Raw genomic sequence first — 17,229 nt, forward strand, 5'->3', positions numbered from 1 at the left:
TAGGCAGAATATGCCTCCTTCAGTGCCTGTAGTAGTTAATTTTCAGATTCCAACTATCAAACAGTAGTTTAAGCAAAAAACTGGATTATTCTGATCGTCCTCTGAACAAAAGCCCAGATGTTCATGTTGTAAAGGTATTGTTTGTAAATCATCTTTAACTAGATGTCTCAAATAATATCACTGGTAGGCTAATAATCAAATAGCTGAAACTCACACTTAATTTTTTTCTCCAGGTAAAAGGTGAAAATAATTATTTGAAATATCTGAAATATTATTTTGTGTGTGCGCAGTTTCCAGGAAAATCTTATGCAACAGCCTGCAACAGTATTTTTTGCAATAATATGCTGATGGTATATATTACAAAAGTTTGGGGATCAACCTCCTAAATACTTTTTATTGTATTTAATGTTTTTATCTGCTTAAGAGGATGAAAAATGAAGTAAAAATACCAGTGTGACTGGGCAGAAATTTAATAAATTTGCCTTTTGCAAACAAAGGTCAGTGTAAACAGTCATATTGTCTCTGTTGAAAGAAGCTGCTGATTCAACTTTAAAACAAGCTCCTGTAGTATATCACTAGGTCTTTTAATATCTGCTCCAAAAAGTCTGCAATATTGTTTATTAATGTACATTGGACTTGACCTTACACTGTTTTTCTATGTGTAGCATATGTGTAGTTACACCATGTGTAGAATATGCAAATAATTTCCTTGTGTTTCTCTAAGTGAACTTTGAGGGGATTTTTCAACATACAGCAGATTTAAATTATCCAATGAAACAACACTGACACAGATTGTTTACCAAAAGAGACTGTAAACTGATGTCATGACAAATCCTGAAATACCGAAGCTAAGTTGGTGTAAAGTTTTATAATAGAGGCCTTAAAAATTCTGCAAGTATGAAGCTTTTATTGTGTTTTTACAGTGATGCAACTAATCTTTTGTCAACATGACCTGAACATGACATGTCCTGTGTCCTCATATGTGTTCTAATGTGAAGACATCCATTTTCCACATGTTGTTTTTACTTGGCAACGAATGTATAACAGGTCAGAGGAAAAGAGGGAAGGAACTAATCCATAGATCTTTTGTATGTTTTTACTTTTTCCTTCTTCCAAAAGGTGCAAATGGTTAGTTATTAATGCATATTTCTTGGGTTAGAAATAATATACACAGTTTACTCTAGATAGTAACAAAAGTCTACATGGTTACAGCTTGTACATTGTTATTTTCATGTGCTGCGACTGCTTCATTTTCAAACACAACTGCCTATAGATACATAGAATATAACAATCTAAAACCAAGAATTGTAACACTAAGAATATTTTTTACATTGTGGAGAAATAACGCTCTTTCTGATGAGATTGGGCTAAGAACTTTCTTAAGTCTTGTAACTGTGAGCTTTGCTGGCACAGGGAAGTTAAAACTTCCTATCTAGAATTAATGTAGACAAATAATCCTTCATAAAGCCACAATTATTCAGGGTATCATTTGGTCTTGTTTCCTCATCCAACCACTGGCTTGAAGATTTTCTCCTAACTTTTCCTTCAAGCTGACAAAAAGGAGTAAAACTGCCCATTTAGAAGGCTGATAAAAAGCCTAAAGAAAATAAATAACACAATGTCTTACCATTCTAGACCAAAGACACCAAAGAAAATGCTGCTCTGAGCATTTTGGCCCTGCAGAACAAACACATCACGCAGGATATTGAAGTGCAGCTCATATTCCGGGACTGAACACACCATTCTGGCTTTGAGGAAGGTGGTCCACTTCTTTTGCAAAGTCCTTTGGCCACCCCAGTCAGTCTGTAAACAGAGGAAACAACAATTGAATGAATTATTAAAATTAAAATTTTTATAAAACTGAACCATTGTCTTACTCATGTGCACAAAAATAACATTAAAAGAATATTAGAACAAAATTATAAAGTAGAAAGTCTACATTTTTCTGAAAGCAGGGATGAACATTAGTGTGCTGGTTCAGACTGTGTCAACTTTAATAAACTTCCCTCTAACTGTATTTCTGCAGCAGTAGGTGGTGAGACTGTGATACACAGCTCAGTAAGAGTCATTTAGTGCACCTCATTTAGACAAGAAGAAAACGAGATGGCGGCTTCTTTTCTCTATGTTTGTCTCAATCATAGTGCCTCATCTTTCTTTGCTGTTGTCTTAGGAGGACATCTGCCGTTCATCAAATTGCTTTGCCTGCTTTTAACCTCCCACACAAAAAGGCAAAGTAGCTCAAATCAACATTATGCACATATCTTAAACATTAAGATACTTCCATTAGTAAGAACTCTATTTACTATAGGAGAAAAGATGAAGAAAGGCAGTTAATCCTTTTCATAGAAGAAGATGACACAAAAAAGAGTGTTATGGATAATACTAGGAAAATAAGCATGTCAAATAGAAGAGATTCTGGGTTATTATTGTATATAAGGCTTAAGGGGTAGATTGCAGATTACAATTAATGTCAATCAAAATACAGGAAGGGAGTAAGAGTCAGGAATCCAAGCATAGCAATGTAAAGATATGCCTGTGGGCATTTCAACCACAGCAGAGATTATGCAGGTTGTGTTGCAGTCTTAGTAAAAGCAAAGAAAAGGTGATAACAAAACCTCTCGTTTTTTCCTTTAGATGTATAAAACAACAAAAGATGCTTCAAAATATCAAAATGGAGTGAATTTTGCATCTATTTTATGTCATTATGTCCTTTCTTTGTGAAAATAGGCCAAGACTGGTGAGGAATGCTGGTGAACAGGACAGCTGGATAGACAGCTCAAAAATGGCAAGTCCTTAGTGGTTTCAGGCTGGAGGCTAATGCCAGAACCTTCACTATCTGCAGATCTGCCTGCAACCAGTGTCATGTCTGGCTGCCACAGGGCTGAGCTGGGGACCAGCTCAACATCTGCATGTGCTACTGTGGCCTAGTTCAGACTGAGTTATTAAAGCCTCGACTGTTCTGAAAACTTCATATTATTGATGAAGCGGAGAAAGAGGAGCCTAGACCCCATTTTTAGAAAATGATTTTAACACCAAATGTTGGTAGTTTAGGAAGAAACAGAAAGATTTTGAGCAGCTAAAACATTAATAATAAATTTAAGGTAAGGCATGTCCACAGATTTATTTCTGGGTCAAATTAATTGTATAACAAATTAAATAAGACTGCTCATGAGTACTGTTTAAATGAGGTTTTGTGATTTCAAAAAATGAAAGTCTGATGTTGCCATGCAGTCTCTCTTCAATAAGGTGGAAATTTGCTATGCAGCAGTGTCCTATACAGGCTGATAAGTTCTGAAGTGATTACATTTTAAAGCTCCCACTTGACACATTTTCCTTTTAACACTGTCACACACAAAAAAGATAAGATAAGATAAGATGAGATAAGATAAGATAAGATAAGATAAGATAAGATAAGATAAGATAAGATAAGATAAGATAAGATAAGATAAGAACACGTCTGTGTTTGTGTTCCAGTTTATTATTAAGGTGAACACCCAGGTACTTGTAAGAGTCCAGTGTCTTAAGGTCTTTTCCCTGGAAAAGGTATGGACTTTTGTAGGTGGCAATGGTCCATGTTGGGCCTGAAGTCTGAAGTGTACAGGCTGAATAAGAAGATTCAGGTGAGAGAACTGTGCCCTGTGGCGCCCCCATGGTGCAGACTACCACGTCAGACACAAAGTGATGGAGCCTCACATACTGTGGTCTGTTGGTAAGGTAGCTGATAGTCTATGCAGTCAGCTGCTCGTCCACTCCAGCTCCCACCAGTTTCTATCTCAGCAGTGTAGACTGGATGGTGTTGAAAGAAGAAGTCAAAAAACATGACCCTCATAGCGTTACCTGCCTGTTCCAAGTAAAAGGGGAATGGGTGCAGCAGGTAGAAGACAGCGTCATCCACTGCGACGCTGGTAGGCAAACTGCAGGGGGTCCAGCACTGAGCTCACCAGTGGGTGAAGGTGGTGCAAAATGACCCTCTCCATGGTCTACATCAAGTGAGAAGTAAGCCTGCTTTGTGTTGGCAAGGCTTTTATTGGCCCTTGTGTGCCAATCCACAAACTGGATGAAGTTAGGGAAAGTGGTAGAAAGTGAGGCATGGTTTAAGTCCCCAGAGATAATAATAAGGGACTGTGGGTGTGCTGTCTGTAACTGAGAGACAGTGGTATGGATGTCCTCACAGGTTGCCATACTGTCGGCTGATGAGAACAATGAGGCAATTGAAAGGCCAGGTAGTATGGCTGAACACTAACCACTAACAATTCAATGTCTTATGTACAGCGCTGCTCCTTCACAGTGATGTGTCTCGGGTTACACCATCTCTCATTAATGTACATTGTTAGTCCTCCACCTCTCTTCTTGCCACTCTTCCTTGTGCTCCCATCTGCTCTCACCAATTAAAAGCCATCCAGAATTATAACGGAGTCCGGTATCTGTGAACCAAGTTCCACTGCAGTCTGGTTAGTCCATCAGCTCTTCCATCTTGTTGGGTAAAGGTCTTTCGTTACCCATGAGAACTAATGGAATGCTAGGTTTGTACCGTCTCCTTCATTCCCAGTACTTCGCTCCAGCTCTACATCTCCTCATTGCCACATTTATTTCAGAATCTCGGGTCTCTCCTCCAGGAGTACCCTACTTAACATACTGACCTAACAGCTGATTCTGTCTGTAAACAATGAGGTGGTTCTCCAGCTGAGTTGGTAAAAAGTCCCAAAAAGAGTAGAAGGCATGCTACTACTGTCACAAACCTTTGCGGGTCCATGGTTACAGTCCAAAATTAAAGCGACCAAAAAAGTTATGAAGAAGAGCTTAAAAACACAAAAAAAAAACATAACAAAAACAAGAAACAGGCTAGGAGCTGAAGTAACAAGCTGCCTACGGTGGCGCCATCTTGGAAAAATAAATAAATAAATCTTTGCCACTTTTAAAATGCACTAAAACCCTTGTAGGTGGAAAGGGTGGCCAGTGAGAATCTGGCAACTGCCCTGCAACAAGAAGGCACTCTACTTTCTCATGAAGCTGTGTTGTGCTGGACTCGAGAGCTCCATCTTGAAAAGCTTCTACAGATGTGTTGTGGACAGCATCCTCGAAACCAGGATCACAGTGTGGCACAGCAGCTGCTCTGCTGCAGAGAGGAAGGCACTGCAGAGGGTAGTAAAGGCTGCTCAGAGGATTTTGGGTAGTAACCTTCCCACCACCAAAGACATGTTCACCAACAGATGCAAAAAGAGGTCCCTCTGCATCGCCAAGGTATCCGCCCACCTCTCCCCTCAGGCAGGAGGCTGTGGAGCATCCGGAGTAGGTCCACCAGGCTGAGGAACAGCTTCTTTACAGTACCTTTAACTCTTTTTTTAATTCTATTTTATAAGTGGGTCTTTTTATATTGTTAACTACTTTTTTCATATTGTTAACTACTTACTGGACAAAACCTGAAACCTTAGGTGCTAAATTTTGTGCTGTTTTGTGTAAATGTGTGTGGGTATGCCAAACAAGTTCCTTAAATTCTTTAAAACTGTACTATTGTTATTGCAACTTTTGTAGAGTTGCTTTAACAAATGCAGCATACCTTAGTATTTATACAATAAGGTAATTTCCAATGTCCAACTGTAAAAGAATTCCATCCAGGGTGCAAATTACTAATGTTTCACAAAAAAAGCAACACACTAAGGATTTCATGACTGAATGTTTACTGGAACACATACCAGTATAAGGATGGGAACACAGTTTCTGTGTCCACATGAAACAACTAATTGGGACTCTGTAGATGCACACACAGTCCTGTAAATGTGATATGTTAGGTCAGCTGTTCTGAAGCATCCCATGCATGGGTATATTACTGGTCTACAGTAGATTCTACAGATGTGGAAGACCACAATTCTCCAACAGAACAAACATCCCTGGTATTCTTTTGCTTTTTGTAATTTTGCCCTGGTATTGTCTTTTTCTGAATGGATAGTTCTTCAGGAACATGTGCAGCTGGTACACTTGGTTCATTCAGATATAATATTTGGACTGTAGAGAGACTAGGCTGATCCTTGCAGAAGCAGATTAAATTTATGTAACACCAGCCAATGGGCCAAGCAAATTTATAAATCTGGGACTGCTTTTGATTCACATCCTGGCTATAAGATAGTATTAAATAATTATTACTTTTGTATCCAATTTTAGTGCTATTTCTTTGAGTACTACTAGTACTAAAAAGAACCATTGCCCACTGATTGATTTGATTTGTTGAACTCTTCCTAAATTACTGTTTTTAAAGGGTTGCTTCAAATGTTTTGTTTATTTTTTAATCAACTAGATTTCAAATTCATGCAAATTAATTTTGCAGGCTTGAACAATTAAATATAATTGCATCACTTTACCACTTTTTTTTAACCCTGCTGCTGTATTTTTTTTAATCCAGCACCATCGTGTGAGACTTTTAAACTTACATGAAAGGCTAAAAGACATTATAGAGATCCAAAAAGAGAGAGGAGGAGACCTCTAGGAATGGTTGCTGTGCATGTTGTCCAGACCACAGAAGCTGATAGCAAGTGAAATGAAGTGAGAGGGGAAAAAGAGGAGCAGGAGTGGAAGAAAATGATTTTGTGATTAAAAAAAAAAAAAAGAGGGAGAGGGATCGCTATTGGAGGTGGAAGTTTGTGGACTTCTAGTTTGCCTGGCAACAGCAGCACAGAAAGAGTCTCTGTCAGGGCAGAAACTGTGATTAGAGACGCCCAACTGCTACTTCATTCAATGCTGAAATTACTGTATGAGAAGAGTGGCAGCTCATTTCACCCTGCATCACTGGCATAAAGCATTAAATAATCCTGCAATTTTTGCACTTTGAATGACAACTTTTCTCCTCCTTTATTTCAACCCTTCCAGACCATGACCTTGCAGTGACTGTTAATCTGTTTTTTTCTTGAATTAACTTTAAGTGACATCATTAATATGATTATGGTTATTGGTCTTTTGATTAGTTGTGCTCTCTGACCTTGCAGACTCGGGCAACTCTTGACACCTTGGTCTGGCTCGGGTAGGCAAACTGCTCTTGGCTTCTCTCAGTGAAGAAGAAGTAAATCTTGTCATCGTCGCCAATAGAGCTGTTGACGCTTTCCTTCAGCAGTACGGAGCCTACAAAGTCTGCCTCTGTACACACACAGATACACACAGATCCACATGTCCAAACACAGACCTATTAACAGCCATGAAAGTGTCTCCTTGGAAACTGAAGATGGAGCTTTTAAGCATGACTGAATCCCCACAGCTAAACCAGTTTAAGCTCCAGTGTATCTTGTAACTGATTTTTACTTTCCAAGTGAGAAATAATATTTTACTCTATTTGAGGATCGTTGTCTATTTACCCAAAAGCCATCGGGTGGGGGCTTCTTCTGTCCTTAGAGTGGGGAAGGGGAAGTTTCTGCGGATGTCTGTTGAACTGCGAAACTCATACTGAGAAGCTGTGAACATCTCGCCATCTAATTAAAATGAGAAAAATAATGTTGGAGGAGGATAGATCGAGACACAAATAACTTAAGACATCAGATTTTAATCATATGTAAATTAAAGCAGAGGGCATCCTGCAGTGAAAATAGGACAATGGTGACAATGTTACTCAGAGTGGTTTAAGTGTTTGTAAAATCCCTGTAAGCTGTTGATGAAAAGGGCTGATTAAACATCCTTATGTGGTATTCTTTTTAACTGCATTGCTTCTATTATTGCAGACATTTTTGAGTGTTTCTTAACCTCTTGGTGTCACAGCTGATGAAACTGTTTAGCATGTTTTCATAACTGAATGAATGTAGACAGAAACTACATCCCCAAAAGCATCACAGACGGAAAATTTAAAACTTCTTAGCAAATCTTAGGTAAAACCTGTGCAATGGAAAGTCATGTGATTTCTGTGCTCCATTACTTATTTTTCTTTTGCATCTTGTATTTGCCTTTAAATAAGAAATAGAAGTGACATTTTTTTTTATTTTATTCATGTTTTTTATTCAACAAATGAGAACAGCTTAAACCCTTGATGTCTATTGTTAAGTCCTTAAAAATCCCTAAAGTGTTGAAAAAAAAATGAAATGAACTTTACTTATATTTAATTTTGCAAGTTCAAAATTTCTTACTGTTTATGTTGCAGGATTGTACTACATCATTGCTCATAGATGCAGTTTAAGTTGGTATGATGCTTGTATGTTACATTAAACAGCTTCATTTTATATATTTTTTTTTAAAAACACAAGTAATCTTCAATATAAATCATGCATGTATTATAATCCATTGACTTTGTTAAAATGACAGCAAGGATATTTGCAAGCTTTGTCATTTTGCAACATTGTCAGAAATCTTCCCAACCTACAAAACAACAAGCAGATAAGTTGCAGATAGCAACAAGTAAAAGGAAAAATGGCAGACATTTTAAGTGTGAAAAATTATAAAGGCTCTCTCTTGAGCCAGAATTCAATTTGTCCACTCTTGCCTACAGAGAAAATTCCCACTACTTAGAAGTCAGTGGAAGTTATAAACATATCAATTAGTCAACTACCGATTCAGCTGATGAAAAATTGAGGAGATGGAGGTGTGAAATCAGAAAGCAATGATCTATTTGACCTCGGCAGCAACTGATGTTTCTCACCAAGTATTACACAAAATTTGGAGTGCACTGAAATGGCACAAAGAAAGCAGCTGCACAAAATCAATGAAGGAAGTCATTAATCTTACGTTTTTTCCTCCTTTCTCTTTCAATAATGTAAAAACACAAAGTGCTGAAGCTCATTTAAGACTTAACCAGTTTGAGTTGGTCAAATCCTTTTAAAATTAACAAGCCTACATCTAAAGCGAATCCACTTTCTCTTGCACTTCTGGACACATCATGATCTGGATGATGAAGCTACTCAGACACGAAACATGATGACGTTAGCATTTAATTAAAACACTGCTGTGCCTTATTATAATCTTACAGCGTCGTTAGCACAGCTCTCTACTTACATTTAATGTGTTCTGAGCCTCTTTTTTAAAGTATTTATAATTTTTTTCTGCTTTATTAGTAGATCCAAACATCATTTTGATATAATCAATATTGCATCCTTTCTCTTTTACTGATTTTTGCTTTCAAGACGTCATATCCTATATCAGTGCACTGCTTTCAATCTGTCACCACAGTGCAGGATTGATCGAGCACATCTGAGAAACATACCAACAAGGAGTCCAGTGTATCCCTTTGCTGGGTCATATGGACATCTGTCTCTGCCCTCCTCAAAACCCGATGAGAAGTTGAACCTCTCTGCATCCTTACAAGAGATGACACAGGACACTTAATCCACTTACTTTTAATTCAAGGCACAATTTTACAGCGAAATCAAACCATAGGAGCTCTTACTATATAAGCACAAAGAGGTCTGAAGGCATTGGTTCCACAGACGTACAGATGAGTCTCATTGTATCGCTGCAGAAAGCGGATGTGGTTGTAACACTCTGTCTGTACAGAACAGAGAAAAAAAAAAGGTTATTTCTGGCTCTACAACAACAGGAGAGCCGTAGTTGAGTGTCTTTGGCCTTTAGGAAAGGTAATAACAAGGCAATTGAAGGGATGATTCTCTTTGTTCATGCCATGTGTATTCTGTAACTCACAAAGCTGATTGATTTCATTTTGTTCTCTTAAACAATAACAAAGATAAATAGATACATTAAGAGTTTTATTAAAAAAAAGATAGAAAGAGGAGAGTGAGGCTGCAGCCTTGTACCTGATTGTTTCTGCCTTTGTTCAGGCACTGCTTCCTCTGCTCAGGGGAAGCTTCCCAATCAATCTGCAAACAATGGGGGGTAATAAGCATGACTCACTTAGCTCAATAAATAAAAAGGGACAAATAGATAAATTGGCTCTATAGATAGACAGCAAGGAGAGAGATAAATAGAGGAAAACGAGTGTGTGTGCATGATAAACAGGAAGAGAGAAAAGAAAATGGTAGCACACTCAATTTCATCAGCATTACTAAATTCTCAGTCAGTAACCCTTGAATAAATGCCTGGTGCATTTAATCCAATATCCATAAAACTGGAGGAACACAATGGGATTTACTCAATCTGCTTAAGGCTATTATTAGTTCCTCCTCTTTCAACACTTCCTTAAAAAACATGAGAAATTGATTTAGTACTCTTTCTATCAGTGGCATTTGCATGGTGATCTGTGGCTCGAAGCATCTTGGCACTCACTTTAAGGTTTACAGGTGTGGAGATGTTGGCGGTGCTGAGGGCATATAAAGTCCCTCTGCCTCCCACATACAGCAGACCAGCCTCCTCTTCCAGTAGCAGGGTGCTGTAGTTCTGGGATGAGCCAGTGAAACGTGCGCTTCCTAACAAACCTGTAAATATATGACGGATGTTATGGTTTAAAAATAAGGTTTCCTTTATGTCTGGCTTTGGTTAAGTATCAAGTGTCAGTCTGAGGTAATAACTGTAGTCTCAAAATGACAATCTCATATAAATAGTTCCTTTATTTCATTAGTTCAACAACTTCTAAGGTTTTAAGAGCATGGTTTAACAGGTGAACAGGTAACAGAGTTTGTAATTCACTTATGTTTTAATACCTGGTACTTCCACATGTTGACAATCCTTGCTTCTAATGGTACGACAGCACCTTGCACTGCAGCTGCATTACTATTGATCTGAGTGTGTGAATGTGAATAAGAATCACTACATCAATTCAAACCATAAGCTATTGAACCTGGGCACTAATGAGTCAAGTCAACAAGAAAGTGAGCAGAAGTTCAGCAAAACCAGAGCTAAACCAGAAAACATTATTCAGTGATGTAATAGTTTATTTAATTAATTTATTTTATTTTCTATACAATTTGTACCAATAGACAATTATTAAAACACTACAGCCAAATTGCATGTTGATTTCTGTTCTGTTGCTGACAATGCTCATTCATTTCCTGATAGTCTGATTGTTGATTTCAATGAACATGCTTAGCGTGACTGTGTGAGGGTGAGGCTTGACAACAGATCTGGGGACTGGTGGGAGTGGCGTGTTGATGGTGATGGGTGGAAGAGGGGGTTGCTCGAGTAACCGCTGAGATAACTAATGTAGAGACACAAAAATAGGGATGGGGGCACAGAAGAAGCAAGATTTTAGGGCATTCAGCAGGAATCGTGCCCCAGTACTGCCAAATCATATCAGCAGTACTGCCACAACATCATGACTGCTGCGCTGTTGAGTGTGTGTGTGTGTGTGTGTGTGTGTGTGTGTGTGTGTTTAAATGAATGAGGGTGATGGGTGAAGTTCATACAAGAAGTGGGGCAAATAAACGTTACAGCACAGTAAATGATAGTACGTTTTAATAAAGCAAACTTGGTGAATATTTTTGGGTTTTCTTTAATTGGTGTAGACAAACAGATTATTTATCCATTGCAAAATAACTGGCATGGTAAATCAAAACTAAATATTTGAGCCGACTGTAGAACCTCAGAAATGGGGGCAGGTTGCACTGCTGCTGTGAGACAGAGAAAAGGAGGACATTGTTTTTTTTCCTCTGGGTACAGAAAATCTCGCTGAGTGTAGAAGTAGGTTTACACGGCTTTGATTTGCACTCAGAATTAGTGAATAATGTCTGACTAACTAATTCTGACATTTACAACAATAGAAACCTCACATGCACAAAGATCAGCTGTCATCAGAGAACAACAGAATAAGTGAAGGTATCAATGGTGTTTCTTGGAGGAACATGAGTCAGCAGACTACAGATGGGCATATTAATCTCAATGAGTCTTCACTACCTCCTCCCCCACTTCTCTCTCTGTTGTGAACCGATGGTAGCTCGTTGCAGCTCCCAGGAATAAGGCAACCTATATAAGTCAATCTATTCAATGTGGTGTGAGGGCCTACACATTTGTCACAGTTAATCTGTTCTCCTGTTTGTTGTACTTTTGATGAAGCAAGGAGGGTCCAGTGAAGCTGAGAGTGCAAAGGAATGACCACTATTGTAATTGATAGAAGTAGATGGTTACTGTAATGCAAGCTGAAGTATTGTTTTATATGCCATGTTCTATTTAATATCGGATAGTGACTTAGATCGGGGTCAGTAGTAATTTAATGCTACCTCAACAGCAAGTGATGGCTATATATATGTCAAAGCTACCCCACAAAGTCCCAGAATTAAGTGTCATGATTAATTCAGGGCAGGACCTATATGCAAAAAATATACATGAGATTCTGGTTAGTGGAGAGGAAGCAACAAGCTTTACTTAGAGCAAAAAGTTAAAGAAAAACAAGGCAGGTGAAGGAGGCTGCTAAAGCTAACAGATTTAAGAAAATAAGAAGTAAATAGCAAGATAACAGGTCTTTCTACAGGACTGAGAAGCTAAACAGATGCTGTAAGAGGTGTGCTGTGAAGCATGTTTAACTCAGCCAGGATTTCTTTGTGGTACCTTACTTAATAATTATGTCTAAAAACTTGAATCAAACGCTGTTTTCACACTGAAGTCATGTTTTATCAGTACAACAAAGATGCCCTCTTTAAACCGCCTTTGTTCCACTTTTGGTAAATTACACAGATCAAATTGAGGAGGTTCAGTGCCACATCAGTGTGTGTTTACATTGAGCGATATCAGCTCAGTGAGAATGATATCAGCTCTCCCATTTTGGTCGTTGGTTTGATCTACCTCTGCTGGGCCTTAGAGGCTATATGTGGAGGATTAACCCCCCAAACCATGGATGGCAGAAACACAAAAAACAAAAACACTGACAACTATGGTAATTAAACCTGTATAACATTGTTAAACCAATATGGTTATTATGATGCTCAACAGATATCAAATAGAAAAAAGTCTTCCAAAGCATTTATTGTAGCATAGGAGTTAAAAGAATTATGGCACTCTATGCAAGGGGAGCTCAAACTCTTGCCATGGTCTGTGGGTTGTTGGTTTAGTTTTTGTATTCGAATACATTTTGTATTGTTTGTAGTTTTCGAGTCTTCTCTCTTGTTTCCTGTTTAATTCCATCTTACTTGTTGATCACCTGTGAGTCCTGTATTGGGTCCTACCTCCTCATCTATGAGTGAATATGCCACATTTCACAATGCAGTAGGTAATACTCTAATTATGTGTCAAACCAATCAAATAACTGTCCCAACTCCAATATAGGAGCAAACTTATGTAAAATAAACCTTTGTTAGCTCACAAGCATTCAGACATTGTTAAAGGCTGTGACTCACCTCCACTATCTCAACTACAGTAATACTTGTGCTTTTTCTGCTTATTTAACAATAGTTATGATGACAATGGGGATGACAGCAAGTCTCCCAGCATGTTTGATCTTGCATGATACAACAGAATGAAAACAGTTCTGAATTTCCAAAGCATCACATGTAAGGCGTTTACTTCCCCACATGACTGACAAAATGTCTAGCTGTCACATGAACACACTGGGTGGCGAGAATAGAAATCCAATCCAGGGTCCAGAAGTCCAAAAAGTGAATCAGACTGTTCACTTTCTTGCCAATCACTCTTATCACTGCCAACCTTTTCATACAAGAGACAATCAGCAACCACAGGAAGGCTCTGACTGGTCAATAAGTGTTCTATTATTATACTGGGATCCATCATGCCTGCATAAAAGGAATTTAAAAAAATTACATTTCACATTTAGAGTTCTGGCTCTAAGGGCATTCATCACTGCTTGCCACAACAGAAAAAAAATCATTACTTCGCAAAGGAGAGGACTTTTTGATTGTCACCTAATTTTTCTTACATGAGTCTGTCTTAGCTGTACAGGAGTTATGAGCAGCTCCTCTAACAGAGTCAAAGGTCAGGACATGCCAGCAGGGATTCATCTGGTGGGTGGGAGGGGGCGCTATTATGAGAAAAGGGGTTGACTAACACAGCAGGATATTCACTCTATCACACACAGACACACAAGCAGATCCACTTAAAAGATATTTACATGAATATATGTTATGCAAAAATATACACTCCAAAAAATGGGATTGTGTGTAAAATGTAAACAAAAACAGGATGTGATGATTTAAAATTACATAAACATTTTTTTTTATAACAGCATAGAAAACATATCAAATGCTGAAAATGAGACACTTTACTGTTTACTGAAAATATTCCCTCAGATGAATTTGATTCCAACAACACATCTCATAAAAGTTAGTACGAGATAACCAAAGGCTGGAAATAGCAGTGGTAGTAAAAAAGAAAATGGTGGAGAAACACGTTGTTGGTTAATTGGCAACAGGTCAGTAAGGGTGCATTCACACTTAATTGGGGTCTTGGTTCAGTTGAAGATTGCACCATTCAGCTGATCCAAGTTTCCCTTCCCAATGCAGTTTCTCACTGAACCAAACCTTTTGAATATTCCAGTCCTTCCAAGAGGCAGATGCTACACAACGCTGAGAATGACCCTGTCCCAATTTTTTGAGACATCTTGCTGTCATCAAATAAATGATGAAGTAATATCTTTCATCAGTTAGTTACTCTACCTTTCAAAATGAGATATTTTAAACATTCTATTGTGTATAAAATAGTGATTTATGAGATTTGCAGATCATAAAAAATGTATCCACGTAAAAATGCGAAAGCATAAACGGTTGCATATTCTGTGTAATCCAGTTTACAGGGAGATATGTCACCCAAGGCAGTTTAAAGAGCCCGCTACTCGTGCGTCATCCACGAGTGAGCAAAAGCCTTGGTTCCTATCTTATAAAAATAGTTGCTGTGTGATATAACAAGCAAAGCACTGATGAGAAGGACTGCAGAGACACAAAATGAGCCTGGCCTCAAGGCAGCTGAAGCAGGACGACCTTGGTCTCAGATCTGGCATGATGGTGTGTAGTTTTATTTCTCTTGACCTTTACTGAAAAGGCACCCAGATGCATGTTCAGCTTGAATCACAGAAGCTGCTAACCAGGGGGGCACAAATACAGCTTTAGATGTGACGATTTAGGAGAAAAAGTTAGTCTTTTTCAGATGAAACAACAAAATACAAAAGAATATATTAAGCACTCATAAAATATACATTCATGTGAACCTTCATATCAACACACAAATGTTTTCTTGAAGATTTGGTGAGGTTAAGGTCCAAAACAAATTACTTATTATTACTCCAAAAGCATTGTGTTTCAGATTTGATGTTAAGCTACCATTAAACATAACCATTAGAGTAACTTTCAAATAAATAAGCCAAAATTAAAAAAGAAAATGTAAATTCTTAACAGCATAAAAATAGGCATGAAACTAGCAAAAGACCCTCACATTTCATACTACTGTTCCCTGATGTAAATAGTTTGTCTCCACAGCACACACATTCACACACACACTGTACCTTGTACTTTGCTGTAGATCCAATGAGGAAAGTCAACAAAGCACTGAGGTAAGCCAGAAGCTTCTTAGCCAGCTGGATGGTTTCTATTTACTGTTGTCATCTTGTATACATGTGCTTGTGTGTCTGTTAGCGCAGGTGGTGTGTGTAAATGTTGAAAGTATATTGTTCACTGAAAGAAGATGTCAAAACAGCTGTCCCTCTAAATAATCTGTCACACTTATGTACTTCACACTTCTTTCAATCATTTTCTGAAACTCAGAGAAAAAACTTCTGTCATTGGCTCATTTGATCTGTGGAGTGTGTTGCGTGTTTGCCAAAATGACTCCCTATCAACATTGAGCTGTCACAGGTGGGGAAGCCAGACTGTGCACACTCACGGTCAGACATGTCTGTAATCCTCCATGTAAATCCACTGTATGCCTGCGCTTGTGCCGCAGTCATCAGAGTGTGTGACTTCCTGTGTGACTCACTGATCACTGGACTCGCAATGACGAGCATGTGACACACAACATGCAAACACACGTGCTTTAAGACAGATTTGGGGGGAAAACGCTTTAAGGAGAGGCTGACTTAATTTCTTTGGACAGTATAAGAACTGTCAGTTGTTGTCAGATCTATCCATATTACATAAGCGACTCTTAATTTTTTTTCCAGGCCCAAGAGTCAATGAACACAACTGTGTGTTATGTAGGCAAATACACACAACTGTCCTTGTATAGGAAAACTGGCAGTGGTGCAAAATGTGAAGTGCTGTGTTATGTCATTTGCTGAGTCCATTATTTTCTGTCACCACAGACTGAATTTCAGAGCTTTTTCTATGGTTAAGATGCTTCAACTAAAGGTAGTCAGCAAGTATTGTTACTGTGGTTTTGCATAGTTTTATAAACAGTACAATGCAGTTGATTACTCATGAAGGAGATTAAAACAAGACTAACAATGTAACTAAAGTGCCATTTCACATACGTTATTTCAATGTTCCATGACCAAATGGCATTGATCCAGATTGAAAACATCAAATAATATCCAAAATATCAAATAGTGACACTGTAATCATTTGTAAAGATTTACTTGGTTATTATAACCATGAACTACAGTCCAGAGTGAAAAACAGCAATTAAAATCCCCTGCCAATATAAGTGAATGTGTGTCCATATCTGGCAAACGAGAAAAGAAATTGGTAAAAAAAAATGCCTGGTCATCCCAATTAGGTGCATATACGTTTGCTAAAATGACTGAGGTTTCATATAATCTTCCAGTAACAATGATAAACCTGCCTGAGGAGTCTGCCTCAATTTTAGACATTGTGAACGGGACATTTTTGTTGACTAGGATAGCTGTTCCCCTCGACTTGCTGTTAAAATTGGAGTGATATGACTGGCCTACCCAGCCCCTTCTCAGTCTGAAATGATCAAGTGTGCGCAAATGCGTTTCTTGAAGAAAAGCGATACCCACATTGAGCTGGTTAAGGTGTGCAAGCACCTTTTTCCTTTTTACAGGGTGATTTAAAGATTTAACGTTCCAGCTCACCAAATTTATCTGGCAACCTGCAGCTCCCTTAAGTGTGTGAGCTGTATTAATCATTCTCTATCTTAAAATAAATTCTCCAACATACAAATCGACTCTCAAATAAAACTGGTGCAGTTGCATCCCTCCCCATGTCACCAATTATAGGAACGTGGTGACCCCCAAACCCTATATGTTTATATCCACACATGTGTGCTTATAGTAGGGAACTTGAATTCAAATGCAGGGTGTTCCACTTAAGCAGTATTTAAAAAAAAGAAAAAGGGAGCTAAATATGCTTAAACAGTCAAACCCCATCAGGTGCTAGTTATAACAAAAGAACTTACATACTCAGTTGGTATAAGACAAAAGAACTAAAAGAGGTTACTTGCTTGTATTGTCCAAATTTACCTTATGTTTGAAGTCCT

The 17,229-nt window shown here is 38.2% G+C and overlaps 1 protein-coding gene across 1 annotated transcript in view; it reads right to left on the reverse strand.

Annotated features, from left to right (window-relative positions):
* sema4gb (sema domain, immunoglobulin domain (Ig), transmembrane domain (TM) and short cytoplasmic domain, (semaphorin) 4Gb) overlaps nucleotides 1-17,229 on the reverse strand; it is a 46,381-nt gene that overhangs the window by 9,926 nt on the left and 19,226 nt on the right. Inside the window, exons 3-9 of the mRNA XM_041973800.1 lie at nucleotides 10,186-10,334; nucleotides 9,717-9,779; nucleotides 9,353-9,451; nucleotides 9,170-9,263; nucleotides 7,341-7,454; nucleotides 6,971-7,125; nucleotides 1,628-1,803 (exon numbers count right to left, since the gene is read on the reverse strand). Coding sequence (XP_041829734.1) covers nucleotides 1,628-1,803; nucleotides 6,971-7,125; nucleotides 7,341-7,454; nucleotides 9,170-9,263; nucleotides 9,353-9,451; nucleotides 9,717-9,779; nucleotides 10,186-10,334 — 850 coding nt within the window. The remainder of the gene's footprint in view (nucleotides 1-1,627; nucleotides 1,804-6,970; nucleotides 7,126-7,340; nucleotides 7,455-9,169; nucleotides 9,264-9,352; nucleotides 9,452-9,716; nucleotides 9,780-10,185; nucleotides 10,335-17,229) is intronic.

Source organism: Melanotaenia boesemani, chromosome 21, assembly GCF_017639745.1.
Source record: "Melanotaenia boesemani isolate fMelBoe1 chromosome 21, fMelBoe1.pri, whole genome shotgun sequence".
NCBI classification, from domain to species: Eukaryota; Metazoa; Chordata; class Actinopteri; order Atheriniformes; family Melanotaeniidae; genus Melanotaenia; species Melanotaenia boesemani.